The 17,231-nt window shown below is 32.3% G+C and overlaps 1 protein-coding gene across 1 annotated transcript; it reads left to right on the top strand.

The window, feature by feature from the left end:
• The first annotated feature begins 5,656 nt into the window (after positions 1-5,656).
• On the top strand, positions 5,657-7,485 carry LOC149563629 (protein DMR6-LIKE OXYGENASE 2-like). Its single transcript, XM_089824043.1, has 4 exons — positions 5,657-5,947; positions 6,237-6,484; positions 6,573-6,894; positions 6,995-7,485. The coding sequence occupies exons 1-4, from the start codon at positions 5,684-5,686 to the stop codon at positions 7,283-7,285; spliced, it is 1,125 nt and encodes a 374-aa protein (XP_089680169.1). The 5' UTR covers positions 5,657-5,683; the 3' UTR covers positions 7,286-7,485.
• Positions 7,486-17,231: the final 9,746 nt, after the last annotated feature.

The following is a 17,231-nucleotide window of genomic DNA, read 5'->3' on the forward strand; positions in this document are numbered from 1 at the left end:
TAATTGCATCAAAGTCATTTTAGTTTATATCATCAAATAATGTAGTATTATCTTCTTGATATTAAATGTCATTTTTTTGAATGTCCAATTCCTTTCTTATCTTCAATGAATGTTTCAATTTATCTCTTGCCTAGTTGATTTGATGTATGGAAAGTTGTATTTCAATATTTTGGTTCTCAATAGTCTTTTCCAATTTGTAGGCTTCTGTCTTCAAGATCTTACCTCCAAAGTTATCAAACTTTCCTTTGTAGAGAACACAAATATGATACCATTTGTTGGAATTAACTATGGAAAAGTAAGTAAACCTAGAGTGGGGATGACACCCACAAATATTCACCCAGAAGCCCTCCAAGGTGAATGTAAAACTGGGGTGGGCATGACACCCACAAATCTTCACTATTGTAGTTGTAAAGTGTGGCCTATTATGGCTACCATGTGAATGGTCTACCATGTTAAAGGCTTGCAAAAACTATTAGTTGTCACCTTGCTAAAGGATTTAAACTCACAATTAAGAAACCACTTGGTTAAGAGATTTACAACATCCTATTAGGACTACTCTATTAAGAGATTTACTCTGCATCACTTGTTATAATGATTCAACACATGATCATTTAGTTAGTACTTTGTTGCTTGATGTTATATTTCCTCTTTATTGGTTATCTCTTGATTCTCATGATTAGATCTATCTTCTCTAACCTTTCACTTCTTGTCTCTATTCCTCTCAAACTAATTCTTCATTCCAAAACTCTTTCTTAGTCATCTTCTCCATGTTTCTTTTACGTTAGATACTCTCCTTAGTATCCTCCTTTGCAACATTAGGTTACCCTTAAGGTTTCCTTCTTTTATAAGTTTCATGGAGATAAAATTAGGTTAGATCAATGGTCATGGTTAATCCATATTACCACCTAAAGCTTCCCTTAATTGGTTGCATAAGATGACTACATAATTATCTCTTATAATCATAAGTTCATGATGTTGTTAGCCAAAAATGGTTTGCATAGAAATTTGTGCCATTACAAACATATATGACGTAAAATGTTCACTCAACATCAATAGGCTCTGATGCTTGGCCTTCACTATGCTTTGTATACTGATACTCGACTTTTGAATGGCTTGACACTAACTACTGCTCAACACCTAAATCACTCAACACATACTATTTACTCGACACTTGAGTGACTTGGCACATGCTGTCATATTACTCAACATGTATTGTTAGGGGCATTTATGCTTAGTGTGCTTTGACCACTCAGATCTCATTGATTGCTTGGCTTGCTCTGATCACTTGACATGCACTATGCACTTGGCTTGCACATTCTTTACTAGATAATGACTAAATGTTTTGACACTATAATGTCAAAACCACAATGAGATTAACAATTTTTTTAGATGCAATAAAAAAATTATTTCTCTTGATCTTGCCACCATCAAATGTAAAAAAATGAAAATGTTGTGCTGATGGGGATTTTCATTGGTCAACCATTAGCTCTTTTAAATCGGCTATGAATTATAAATAATATATTAGTGATTTGAAAGAACATTGTAATTTAGTAGAGGTTATATTTATATTGAATTTATTGATTGAAACTATGATACCTTCATAGGCCTCCCTTGTGTTAAAGTCTTCCTGAAGGCATTGTTGTTAAATTTTTTATTTGAATTAAAAAATGTTTAATCATTGCATCTATGATGAATACTTGAGATTAAATTTTTTATTTCTTACTTTAATTTTTCAATTATAAGATTTTTCTTTTTCAATGCTGGGGGTGTTATGTGTTGTGATCTTCTGATTACATGGTGTTTTTAATTAGGGATTAAGGCTTTCTTTTATACATATCTTGAAGAAAAATGTTCATATTTCAGAACAATACCAATATGAAGGAGGAAGTCTCACTCCTATAATCAAACTTTTATAGTGTCCAATATTAGGCCTATTTTTGGAGTTCAATTGTACTCAAAGAATCCTTGCTTCTAATTAAGAAAATCCTAGGATCTATTAACATGTCTCAAGTGTACCCCTAAATATTTTGACCTAGGTGAAGTGCTTCCTATGTGCCATTGACTTGACAAGCTATCTTGGGACAAGGACCAATTGACAGAATGGTATTGGAACTCTTAGTTTTTAGCCATTATTAGTAGAATCAAACATGGTTAGTCATGCAAGGTTAAAATGTCAATAAGATGGGAATAAAATTTTATACTACTATAAGTTATGATGCTATATATTTTCTTCTTATTATCGATCTAGTATCCATATAAATTAGAAAAGTTTCCTAATAAAGTTTAACATGAGTTAGTTGGAGTTTAACAATGGAACTAATATTACTAAGAAACTCAAAGGTTGTACTTAGAAGTTCTAGCTACTCTTAACATTTATAGTGTTGTAGTTTTCTTGCCATAGACTCATTCCTATTAAATAAAACAAAGAATTATATTTATATTCAAAACCCAAAAATAATTTTAATTCATTATCAATAATCATACTTTATATTTTTAATATCTCTTTAACACATTAACTTTGTACAATTCACTACTTGATATTATATTCTTTTTATTTTTAATACATATTTATCTTAATATTTTTCTACTAGTTAAAACATTCCATAAATGATTCATATTTACAACATGATATGCGGTTCATTTACTCTATCAAAAAACAAAATTATACACGATAGTATTATATTATACAATATTCTAATGATTAGATGCCCAAATTTCTCTAGACCACTCTCTATTTTGCTCCTAACAAATAGCCCTCTCAAGCCACAGTCTCAGTGGTTGATGATTCTATATTGGCTTTGATACCATGTATGTTGAGGTATTTCTCATCTACAACTTTAATTTCTACTAAAGTACCAACTAACATAATAGCCCTTGTTGGCTAGTCAATTATTAGTTTAGTTGGAGGTTATTGCCAACATAGAGAATTTTCTCTTGAGAGTTATCAATTAAAATTTCCATTATATTTTGGAAACCATTTTTCAGTTATTTCTTTTATTTTTCATAAAATCTAGAAGTACAAATTAGAATTTCTATAATTATTTACTATAATCATAAAATGTTTTTAGTGCATGAATATTTCTTCCTAGATTTGTGACATGGTTTAATAACCTATTGTGTCTTCTATACATCTAGTGGTTGTATGAGGTACTGATTGATTGATCTTTTGCTACAACAAAAACCCTAGTAGCTAACAATTGTTGTCAAAGCCTTTTCACAATTTTGAGTTCTTGAAGGCTACATTGAGTAATGCTTAGATGGAGATTTAGTGGGCCACTATCTCTTGTTGGTTCACAACATGATTTACTAGCCTCCCATATCTTCTATAAGTGTAGTGGTTGTATCATGCATTGGCATTTTGATCATTTGGTGCAATGACAACCCTAGCAATTAATAGAGCAATGATGAAGTACAAATTTTTTTGGTTAAACAAAGTTATGGGCTAAAAATATTACCATAAAATATGTAGTATTAGTGAGAACATGATTTTCAAAAGTGAATAAAATGACATAGTATTAGAGAAAAAATGGGTAAAAAATTAGGGGCAACAATATCACCAACAAAAAAATAGTATTAGGAACACAATAGTTACGAAAAATGAATATTGTTGTTCCAAATGTTTTCTTGCTCCATTGTGTTCTTTTGCGTGGTTCTTTGTGAATCTTTGAGTGAGATTTTGTTCTAAAACTATCAAAATTTCTCTACTAGAGGTGTTTTTTTGCCCGATTTTCTGTATTTCTTCACCTAGGACTCATTTCCTCACTCATTTTATTCTCAAAACTTCATATGGATTAGTGAACAAGACTGGGAGTTAAATCAATATCAAAATGGATAGGAGTAGAAAAAATTTGGGGTAGAGGCAACCCTTGATGCTTAGGTGGATCATGTGAACTGGGTGGAGAGGAAACATGAGTTGGTGGTTTTGAATCCTTTGAAATAACATCATCCTTAGAAGCAATAGTAGGAAAAATAGTAAGGTGGTCAAGTGAACATTATTTTTTCAGCACATGGAAGATTAAATCCTACAAGAATTATAAAAGAACTTAGAAAACAATTACATGGTAGAAGAAGTTTCTTATAGTGAAAGAGGACCCCCTTATTGTCTACTAACTAATACCAAGCTCTTCCATTAACTTATAGAATGACCTCTCCAAGAAGATATTTTGAAAAATCAACATTGACTAGAATGTGAGAAAATGAAGTTTCATTCAAGATTTTAGTTATTGAGGGCTACGTTTAGAATCTAGCTAAATTAAACTAACAATAGTCTCATATGCCTCATAACACCATAAATAAAGGGTAAGATATGGCAACCTTACACACACATGTAAAATATTGATTAAATCTTCAAAAGATGAAAATAATAAATGAAAGGGAGCATTGATATGGGATACAATTCACAGCTCTAATGCACATTTTCAAGCACAATCTTATATCAATCTTGGTCAAAATAAAAGTATGACACAAAAAATCCTCTCGAAAATAGATAAAGCTCAATTTTAACCTCAACTAGAGGAAGCCAAACATCTTGAGTCCAACCATGCAAATCAAGAAGATAAGCCCCCACCTTGCCAAAATAAATAAATAAGGAAAACCTACAAGTTAAGCTTTCCTAGAAAAATAATCCTCACATTTTAGCATGCACTTCTTTTTGCTAAGGATTCAAAAAATAGAAAAGGTATAGGGGATGAATAAACTTGACATAACCCTTCATTTTTTTGTACAAGCAACATCCCCAACTATATTAGCTAGTAGGTGGCAAGATTTTCCTTAGTGATTCTACATAGGATTTACAATTAATATAACTAAAGGATCGATGGGGAGAAACAACAACCAGCTTCTCAAGGGAGGGGTATCACGTCAATATCAATAGAAAAACTAACAGAGAGGGACCTAAGCGGATAGCATCTAGTTTAGGGTCTCCACAATCACAAGTCCCAACCACAACTACCACATAACAAATAACACATCAAAGAAAATCACAACTAAGTAATAGAAGATTCACAACCAAGTCCAACATAAACACAAGTATAATAGAACACAATCTCAAAGGAGAAGTAAGAATTTGAAATTTGAAAAATGCAATAAACAATTGGAAAGATTACCTCTTTCCCTTGAATTTGAATAAAACTTTATACATGACTTGTGAAAAATGTGAATCCCTAACATCTATTACTCTTACATCATATATGAGCTCAACTAGTATATAATAAATTCCCGCCGAATAAAAATATTAAAAATGCTAAAAAATAAAAAGAAAGATTCACACTGCGATATAAGCAGAAGTGACAGAGACTGCATTGGTCTACCTACTTCCATGACGTCAGGCATTCTACGTCATGACCTGACGCTAATGCATCGACAAACTATCGAGGTTATCGCTGACGTCAGCAAGAGATCTTAGTCCACACAATCATTGTACTGGGTATTTTAAAATACTATTTATCACTGCTTCCTACGCCGCTCAAAACCAGTGGTAGTAGATACAATTTTACAACTCTCCTTTTCTAGCTAGTCGGTAGATATTATGAAAACGGGGTAAATCAGATAAATGTTACCCAAGCAAAGACTTGTGAAACAAATATAATATCCACCGTCTTCTTGTTCTAAAGTTTTCTCTATATAAACATCACAATCTGTGAAACATTACACATCTAACAAAAGCATTGCCCATAGAAAAGATATGGCAAAGCAGATGTTAGCAAGGGAGGTGATATTGAGAAACGAGAGAGGCTGTTGCAAAGGATCTGTCATGTTTTCTGATATCAATCCTTGTCTACAAATTTCGAAGGATTATATCAGACCTCCTACAGAGAGGCCACAACTAAGTCAAGTAACTTCTTTAGGGAACATTCCATTACTAGATTTAGCTCTTCTCGATGGTCGCAAGAGGCATTTGCTCATCGAAAGAATTAAAACTGCTTGTCAGCAAGATGGTTTTTTTCAGGTGAAATTCGAGTTTGTAATTGTTGGTTTCCTCCATTTTCATGCTGTTGTTTCTAAATTTCATTGTGTGTGTTTTCATCAATTTTTCCCAGAATAGATTCTATATTCTATTATCTGTCATCAGATTTTTAGCAATCGTAATTTGGTAATGAACACTTTTTTTTTTATAAGTTGTGTATGGCTTCAGTAATGTTTTCAGTCATCACTTTTGAAATGGTAGTTATATAGCGAGTACTTTCTTCAATCAGAATTCTATTGATTTGAACTCACTCATTTTTCTACTTGTTCAGGTTGTTAATCATGGTGTCTCTGAGGAAGTCATTAACAAAATGTTGGAAGTTGCAAGAGAATTTTTCAGTATGCCCATTGAGAAAAGAGAGAAGTTCTATTCTGAAGACCCTTCTAGTGTTATACGCTTGTCAACAAGCTTTAACATTGAGAAAGAGAACGTCTACAATTGGAGAGAATTCTTGAGACACCATTGTTATCCTTTAGAAAAATTTGTAGACACCTGGCCATTAGAACCCCCTTCTTACAGGTACTTTTTATTAGAATTCTCCATCAATTCCTTTAATATCATGTCTCAGAAGTGAACAAATATGACCATAATTTGTATGTTCATGCAGGGAGACTGTTGGAAAATATTGCACGGAGGTAAGAGCTCTAGTTTTACGCTTGCTATCTGCCATTTCTGAGAGCCTTGGACTTGAACAAGATTTTGTTGAGAAAGCTCTTGGAAGGCAGGCTCAACATATGGCAATCAATTATTATCCACGGTGCCCTAATCCTGAGCTTACATTTGGCTTACCGGCTCATTCAGATCCCAATGCTCTCACAATTCTTCTTCAAGGTGATGTTTCGGGCCTTCAAGTCTTCAAGAATGGGCAATGGTGTGAAGTGCAACCCATGCCCAATGCCTTTGTAATCAATATTGGAGACCAGTTACAGGTATACTACTTACATCACATAATGAGACCATTTTGTTGTATATTAGGGTTTTAGTTTTAGTACCTAACTGATTTTTTCAATGTCTAACAAATTTTTTCAGGTATTGAGCAACGGAATATACAAAAGTGCAATTCATCGGGCAGTGGTGAATGCAGCTGAAGCACGGTTCTCAATACCGACATTTTACTGCCCCTCGCCCGATGCCGTGATTGCTCCTGCTCCAACGTTAATCAGCAGTGATAACCCCGCACAATATAGGAAGTTTACATATGAGGAATACTACCAGAAGTTCTGGAGTAAAGCTCTTCAAGGAAATACGTGCTTAAATTTCTTTACTGCTGACTCTACAAATGTATGGATACCGACAGAAAATGGTAGCATGCAACAATGATACTTGTCGTTTAACTCTCTAGCAGTTTGATGGGCTCTCCACTAATTGGCACATGTTCGAGAACTTCTATTTCTATAAATTTTAGGTTCTCTTTTTCATTGCACTTCTTCAAGTTTCCACAAATTGCAAACCCCTGGTGCGGACGCAACTTGTATTAATCGTTATCTAATATCAATGAAATTTTATTCTTTTCGTATTAATGTGCATAAAGTCTCATTGGCATCTATGAAATAGGATTGAGTAGCATAGACCTACCATATTTAAACAGTCACTTTCGTTTCGCAATTCATAATTAATATTTTTGAATATAAAAAGAAGTAAGAGGGTGCTGACCTATGGTACACACAACAGGTACTAGATAATGTTAGAAATAACAGAACCTAGTGCCAAATAGCTAGATACAAAGAATCTAAGCTAAAATCCACCTCTGTTAAAAACAAAGGTCTGAATGTGGAAAATCCACCAACCATGGTCCACATTGCTAAGGATCAGCATGGGACAATCCCTCATACTAGCAATATTCTTTAAACAAAAACAAGAACAAAGACCCCAAAATAGTCCTTTGAAACAAACAACAACTATTGTTACGGTAAGGGAAAAAATAGAAAGGGAGACAATCTCGTCCTCAAAAGACCTAGTAACCAATCGCATGCAATAGATAGCCCATTCTTCTTTCACCATAATATGTAGACAAAGATGGTTTATTCTTCTTGCACCATTGTGGCCAAAAGTCCATAGCCACCACAACCACTAGTTTCGAACAGTAATGCCAAAAATATTCCATCCCCCAACATACTACCTACCAACCTCAACAGAAGTTGTTGGAGCAAAGATCATAAAACCATTTTTGGGGTAGAGAGATTGCTCAACAATAACAGCCCCACAACAAACCCCATCAACATAGGTTATCTCAACCATCAAAATCAAAAGCATGAACTCTAGCTTGATTGGAGTCAAAGGAAACTTCTGAAAAAGCATAAAGAAAGAACCCAATAAACTCCAAGTCCCCCACTTAGGAGGAATATTTATTAGCAATAGAAGAGTAACATGAACAATCCATCTACCATGTCTCCCTTCCAACTCAAATGAAAGGGATCTTGCCTCAATAGGGATAATGTGGAGGAAGAGACTCCCTAAAGAAGCCTTCTTGAGAGGCCGCTCCACTAACCAAACATTGACATTATGAGAAATATTTCCACACCCAATATCAACCACATCCACATAACATATCACCACCTAAATAGATGATATCTCCACCTCAATAATGTTGTGTGGTAGATAAACAATAATAGGACCCAACCCTCAAAGCAAAAAGCCATCTGAAGTTTCCTTTGAAACCCAAAGTGAGATTTAAGCTTAATAGAAAACTCCAGGGGGTAATGCAGGTGCCATCATAGATTCCTCTAGATAATACAAAGGAGAATGACTTTGCAACTGGGAACCACCCCAAGAAATAAATTTGCACTTAGCCAAAAGCAAGGAGCTGAAGAGGGCTCCTCAGAGCTAACAACAACTGCTAGAAAACTAAGAGGGACAAATAATAGAACCCACTCAAGGAGCTAAGAAATATGCACCATTAAAATCATTAAAAGAGCACCAAATCTCAATAAATAAATAGAATGGATAGATCCAACACTACCACCTGCTAATCCATCAAAGAGTCCCTTGATCTAGCAATTCTAGAAGTAGGGCACCACTGGTAAAACCATGAAGGAGAAAAAATCTAGCTTCACACATAAAAAACAAATAGGGCATCATCAAAAAAGACCCCCTACTATTCCAATGTTGGGACACCAATAATAGCAGAGATCCTCTCTCCATAAAGAAAAACCTCTGAGAAGCAAGCATCTCATTGGTTGAAAAGTCCCCCAAAAGAAAGAAGCATGGTCCCTAAGTCTAGAAAAACTACTCCCATACTATGACAACACCAAGGTGGCATAGTTTTGAGAAGTACCGTCCATTCATCTAGCTTGGCATCATCATATTCGTCACTACCACCATCACTAGCCCCTTCACCACAAGAAACCCTAGCTTGGCCCTTGCTTGTCATGCCCTTTTCAACTCATAATTTATGTTAGTACTACATTTTATTTTGGAAAATAATCTTTATTCAAAAATTAGAGGAAGTTGAAAATTATGAATAAGTGGAAAGATTGTTTGGGGGTGGTAATATTTTTCTACTCCTCCCTCTCTATCTGTAGTTCAAAATGAGATGAGTTCTTTTGATGGATTAAAAGAAAAGGAAGTTCAAGCTAAAGGCTCATCTCCTATTGTGATCAAAGAAAAAAGAAATTTAGACCCTAGCAAATTGTTGATGATTAGGAGACAAGAGAGGCCATTAGGCTTGTTGACTATGATGAGTCAGCTGAGCATGACTTATTCATCCCTTTGAAAGATAATAAAGATATGGAGACTGAAGGCATGTCTCATGGACTAAAATAAAATGAAAAAACGGACAAGTCTTTCTGAGAGGAAAAATAGAACAAAAATGTGAGGATTCCAATGCTACAAGTGGTTGATGAGGAGGAGTTCAATGTCAAGCTTACAGAGGAATAATTTGGCCATTGACCCTGGTCATCATGTTTTACAGATTATAAAAGAAATTTTCCTATCCTTGCTTATATTGGGTAAATGGAAATTTCAATCCATCAAAATGTTGAATTTGAAATGCAGAATGCTCCAAGGGAAAAATAAGGAGATGCAACATAAAGATGAAGATAATGGGTAGAAAGAGGAGGTAAAGAAGAAGGGAAATTGAGAGGTGATCAAAGAAATGAAGATAAAATTTGATAAAATGGAAATGTGACAAGAGAGGTGTTGAATAGATGTCAAAGTTTTCTTGAAGCTTGTTGTAATGCCCCGCTAAGGGATCCAAAGAATTTTACTAAGTTTGTCAAATAAATTTTTTTTTTTAAAACATGAAAGATAAAACCATTCATAACATTTGCGGAAGCAATAACAACAATTGAAATGAAAATAAACAAAACATATATACATAACATGCTACATTCTTTAAAGATCCCTTAACGTTGTATCACATCTAAATTAACTATTCATCTAACATCCCATCTTTATGAAATAACAATGATACATCCAATGTACTTAAACAATAGACAAGTGTCCTTTTGTAATTATATTTTAGTTTAGCTCAATCATCCAATGTACATATCATAGGGTATGAAAAACTTAAAAGAATAAACATCTAAGTAAATAAATTACATCATCATCATCTAATATTAATCCATGATGCAATAACATAAATGAAATCACATATCATACATGATACATCATCACAAAAGATATAAACATCCATCACAAAAGATAACCATATATCACAAACATAAATAACTAAGTGCACGGTTCCTCCCAACCGTAAATAGCATCATTAGACCATTGTGGATCCTAGTCATCCCTCCGTGCGTAACATTCCAAAGCACCGAAGAGATCATCGGTATTAACATAGAAGGAATGTCACTCGTAAAACATCCTACTAACATGCAAAATAAAGCATAATAAATCATCAACTAACATATCCAAAGTAAAACAAACCATCAATATAAGAAACATACCAGTAAATACATCCATCATAAGGTATATTATATATCATAATGCTCCAAGAATATAATGAAGACTAAATACCAACCAAGGATACTCCAGTCACGATGTCTCAGACGGATCTCAAATGATAAGTGTGAAAATACACTACCACCCGACCGCGTGGAACCTAAGTGGTCCACTCCCACCTTGCTGAGGAGATAATCTCAAGTCCCAAATAGGATATCAATTCACAAAGCACAAATCTCTATAAGTCCAGAAATCCTAAAAGTATACTAATTCAAAGGTTCCATCACACAAAATCGACATCTAATTCCCAGAGGCACATAAAGACATGTAAGAAACCTACTCTGCAAGCGGGAAAGTGTCATCGCAATTATCACATACAAGTTACCCTGGTAGTTAGCTAAACTCCACGGGTCCATACTGATCTCATGCGGCCACTACTATCCTCTCATACTGACGAGGCATACTACAGAATGCATGGTCGCAACCATGCATTCTCACTACTCCCATCCTAGCTTGTACAAGCACTCAAGGCATGGGCGAGAACATCAAAACAATTATCTTTTTAGGTTCATTTAATCCTCATTTAGTGTGTAAATGTTATCACTTATTAACAAAATTTACAATGAGTTACCCTGGTAGCCACCTAGGGCCCCAGACCCCATTGCAAGCCACTTTCCGACACTACAAGTAGATTACCTATCCTAAGCTCATGGAATCATAAATCACCACAGTCCTGTACAAGCGACTGTAAAGAAAATCCAAAAGATAATCCATGAAAAGAATCATCAAATATCCATGATAAAAGCATCAAATAACCACAATAAAAATCAGCAAATCTCCAAGATAAGAATCATCAAATCTCCATGAGCATCCGAAAAGCATCCATAAAAAAATATGACCACAACAGTTCTCTATTGGCAACTAAAGGCATCACTGATAATCATAAGTATCAATTAGTTCTCAATAACCAAAATATATCTCAAGATAAATGGTTCTCAAGAAGCAACCAAGAATATCTCAAAATCATACTGATCGAAGAATCCAAAATGGTTGAGTCAAACATGTCACAACATGACATTATCAAGAAATAAATTCATATTTCAGTCTCATCATTGCGACTAGAAAATAATCCAAGGATAATTGATCGATGACTCAAAAATAATTAGCTCAAGTGTCTCGTACACATACCTCTCAACTTCACACATGAAGACTGATGAAAAATAACAATCAGTAAATACAAATATTTCATAGAGCATACAATCACATTACCATGGTTGGGCTTATAAAGATCGAGACCAAATAAGATCAACATGCCATCATATCTCATAACCCCCGAGCCTCTGGTAACAATCTAAGACTGGTCAACACTAGTCAACCCAAAAACCCAAAACAAGAAGCATATAGAATACATGATGCAAACACATATTTTGGTTTTCCTATATTACATAGTTGAATCAAGTGTAGAGGTTTCCAATTTTCTGTTTGCAACTATACTTCAAGTGTATAGGATTTATCATTATTTGACCTACAAGTCAACCCATTTGTTCCCCGATAGCATTATCCTTCCATTATTAAGAATTACATTCTAAGAATAACCTAAGGATAAATATTTACTTATTAAATCATTTGCTTTATTTGCTAAGATCCATAGTACTAATTGGATAACTCTTCCTTAATGTTACTTCTACATTTCAACATAATCAAAGGACCATTATTCATTTATAAAAGAACCAATTATCAATCTTCGAATAAGAAGAAGATAACTTTATTTATCTCAATCCATTAACATAAGTACACCATCCATGACCTATTACATATTATTAGTTTTTAATTAGAAACTTAATTAAGTATTATTAAAGTTTGATTCTTTTAATTTAATCGTTATCATCATTGACAACCATATAATATCTAAAGTCATAATTCAAGTTATAAGACTTATCAACTTCGATATATATAATCTACAATCTCGTTAAAAGAATTATATCAATTAAATCTAATTAACTCTCATTAATTGATTTAATTAATAATTGCATAAACATAGCAACGTTCCAATTAATATCAGTTGACTAATAACCAACTAGAATTCTATAAGTTGAAAGTCAACTATAATTCAATACTCAAATGATCATATTAAGAATTCAATAATAATAATCTTGTTAATAATTAATAAAAAACTATATTAAAAATCTTATTAATAATTCTATACTAACCAAATCCATCACTCTTCAACAAAGTTCCCATTTATATTTTCATAATAACAAGTTATAATAAATCCCCAATACCAAGTATTATTATCTCAAATAAGTTTCCCCTATGTACGTTGATTTAATTAATTGATACTCCTTCAAATTATTAACCAATTCAATTTAATTAATATATTTTACAGTACTTCAATCATTAACTAATCTCTTCTAGATTAACTCTGATCGTATTAATTGATAACTATTTAAACTATTTATACTATTATGTATTAATAGTCTGTTAGACCCAACAAACATTAATAAATAATAAACTCATCAAAACTATTATTAATCGATCTAGAGAACTTTACATAAGCTTCATTAGTTAACTCTTAATACCATTAAGGTATATCAATAATTATAACATTTTAACAATTCAGATTATAACTAGTTTATTAAATGTTATAACAATGATTTTGACCCTTGTCAATTAAATCCAACATCATTAAAGTCTCCTCATTTAAAAACGTAATATAAAATTACCATTTTTAAATTATTTAATATATATTAAATAGTATTTAATATACATTATAAAAAGTCCATTATATAAACTATATTAAAATCTCTTTTCTTTTAATTTTTTTTGATTTAAAAATCCATTTACTTAGATTGACTAATAATTAATTACACTTCTTCTACTATGAACTAATCTTAATTAAATTTGATTTAATTAGATTAAATAATAAACCATATAAAACTAATGCATATTAATAAGATTCTAATAAGGGAAGATTACAATAATATCTTTAATTCATTCCATGCTTTGATATATTATTTTTGTGAAGTTTAAGCATAAAGAACTCTTGGTTATGAAAAATGGAGAAATATCTGTCTTGAATAAAACAGTCTCAGTACGACGGCCATATCTCCCTAATGAACTGTTGGATCGGACTAAAATTTAAATATGTTGGAGAGGGCCAAGTTGCGCCAATTTTGACCAGAGCGATCAAATAAATTTGATCCCAATAAAAGGTTATGAATGACTGAGTTCGGGTCTATCTAAAGGGCAACGATAGGGCAATTTGTGATGAATTAAAATTTTTTTCTTAAAAAAGTAATTGTTCTCTAAATTTAACCATAAAAGGGTTTGTTCATATGCATCTAAAAATATAATTGATAGACAGATTACATCTAATCATTCGAATTTTCATCATAAAATTTCTATTTTAATTTCAAATCTGGTCTTTCTAATTTAATATAAATTGGAACCCAAAATCGATTAAAATCTAATTTCTTTCTCATTTGAAACTAAGATTTTTCTATTATTTTTTTCTCATACAAATAGTAGATTCAATTACAGAGAGTATTCAGACACATAAAACAGATATGATGAAGACAGGAAGAGAAAAAGTGCAAAAGGAATATGAGAATATCACGAGTGCACCTAGACACTGATGCTAATTTGCCATGCCTCAAAAGTCCATAGAAAATCCCTTCCTTCTCCATCATTCACAATTCTTCCAAGAATCCAAGCCGATCGAATCCTCCAAGTGATTAGAAGTGCTAGAAAGAGCATAGAAGCAAGTAAAAAATATATGAGCATATGAATCTTCTCACATGCATGTAAGCTTTGAAGCTTCTATTTTAGCTTGTAGCTCGTGGCTTCTATTAAGCTTGTAACTTTCATTAAGCTTTTCATTTAAGCTTTTATGAATACCTGAATATCAAAAGCTCTCAAGAAACTTTTGGAATGCTTCTTCAAACCACTGAAAGGTGTCACCAACTAAGCATGGGTCTTTTGCAACCTTTTTGATGAGTCATAGAATTGTAGACACCTTGTGCTTAATTGATGCACTAACCCTCGTGTTGATTTCATGTTAATTCCCATGCAAGCTTATAACTCCAATTTATTTTACTCTTTCCAATTTAATTTATTTATGCACTAACATTAATATCTCCACTTTTCAATCTTAATATATTTATATTTTAATCATATGAGATTTAGAATCTTTTAATAATTTAAAATATATTTTTCACTTTTAAATTTTATTTTCCAAAACTTTATTGCTAAAATATTTATTAGCTTTAATAATATTATTATTTAGTCATTTATTTAAAAATGAGCTCCAAATATATTATTATTAAAATAAATATTGTCACATTCCAAATTTAATATTATAACTTTTATCTTCCAATTTAATTATTTTATTTAATTAATTTTTCAATTAATTAAGTAAAATAAATATTAAAATATCATATTAATTTTTTATTTAATTAAACCATTAATTAAATCTTTTAATTAGGCTTAATTAATAGAAAATACTCCCAAGACTCACAAAGGTAAAAATATGAAAAACCCATCATAACCAAAATACATACAAATCAAACCAAGGAGTTTATATCACGAATTACATCATCTGACACATTCAAAGGGTACTCAACTTAGATACTTTTCCTAAGTTTTCAATTAGAACAAATGGCTTAAAGGGTTGAGATTTGGACTTGAGAATTTATCTCCCCTCTCTTATCATTGAGATAATGTGATAGGGTACACTCATCCTGACAATTCAGAGAAGTTGATACCTTATACCTGCAACCTACATAAAAACTATGCATGTACAAGCACAATATATACTAAACTAAACAGGCAATGGCGGGAAGTTGTGCACCGTGTAGATCCCGACTAGCAGCTGACTACGACTCCCTTCCTTAACCACATCAAACACACCATACAAAAGCAAACACACAAAGAAAACACGCACACCATACACATGCAAGTATGGGGTAAGTATCCATAAGAAAACACATATAATAATAAATCATCTTACTAATCATCATTAATAACTGAATACACTGAAAATAGTCATCATGCATACTTGAAATGTAAAGTCTAAGTAATCTCATCACATAATAAACTGAATCCATAGCACAATATCTAATAATCTCAAAAGAATGTTGCTAACCAATAACATAAAACTAGCTCTAAAAGAGTCCAACAACAATAACAAAATGTGAACTAGGGGCAGGCACTACATCCACCCCCTCTGGGATAAGGGTTACTCTTGGAAGCCTACAAGATTGATAAACTAAGATACTCACTATGTGGGTCCCATTGAACCCTTTCCCTCTGTAGGGAAACATGTTTCCACTGAAGATATTACAACACCCTTAGAGCAATATGATTCTGGTTTAATGGTAAACCAAAAATTATATCAATCCATAATTCATTCTTTTAACAACTACTAAAATAGATCCCTTAATTCATTCTAAACAAGAGCAACTTAATGCTTGCAAAGATAAACAAAGGTATACTACCTTGAAACTTAGATAAAAGATACATGTTTTGTAACTAGAATAAGTTTTCAATTTTTAGTTTTGCCTTTGTTTAGATTTTTAATAAAATTTTTAGTTTTGAAAGCTAAGTGTTAAAATATAAAAAAAATATGCAAGTAACAGTTTTAAGTTTTGTTTTAGTTCACCTAGTTTCAAGTTTTCAGTTTGAAAAAGATACACATGATAGTTTTAAGTTTTTATTTTATTCAACTAGTTGATAACTAGTAGCATTCCAATATACCCAGAGCTCCCAATGTTGAAACTCAGACTTTAATACCAAATGTAATGCCCCACCAAGGGACCTAAAGAATTTTACTAAGTTTGCCAAACAATTTTTTTTTTTTTTTAAACATGAAAGATAAAACCATTCATAACATTCGCGGAAGCAATAGCAGCAATTCAAATGAAAATAAATATAATATATATACATAATAGGCTACATTCTTTAAAGATCCCTTAATGTTGTATCACATCTAAATTAACTATTCATCTAACATCCCATCTTTATGAAATAACAATGATACATCCAATGTACTTAAACAATATATAAGTGTCCTTTTGTAATTATATTTTAGTTTAGCTCAATTATCCAATGTACATATCACAGGGTATGAAAAACTTAAAAGAATAAACATTCAAGTAAATAAATTACATCATCATCATCTAATATTAATCCATGATGCAATAACATAAATGAAATCATATATCATACATGATACATCATCACAAAAGATATAATCATCTATCACAAAAGATAATCATATATCACAAACATAAATAACTAAGTGCACGGTTCCTCCCAACCGTAAATAGCATCATTAGACCATTGTGGATCCTAGTCATCCCTCCGTGCGTAACATTCCAAAGCA

The sequence above is a fragment of the Cupressus sempervirens genome, chromosome 4, assembly GCF_028749045.1.
Source record: "Cupressus sempervirens isolate cs-2001-9-10 chromosome 4, ASM2874904v1, whole genome shotgun sequence".
NCBI lineage: Eukaryota > Viridiplantae > Streptophyta > Pinopsida > Cupressales > Cupressaceae > Cupressus > Cupressus sempervirens.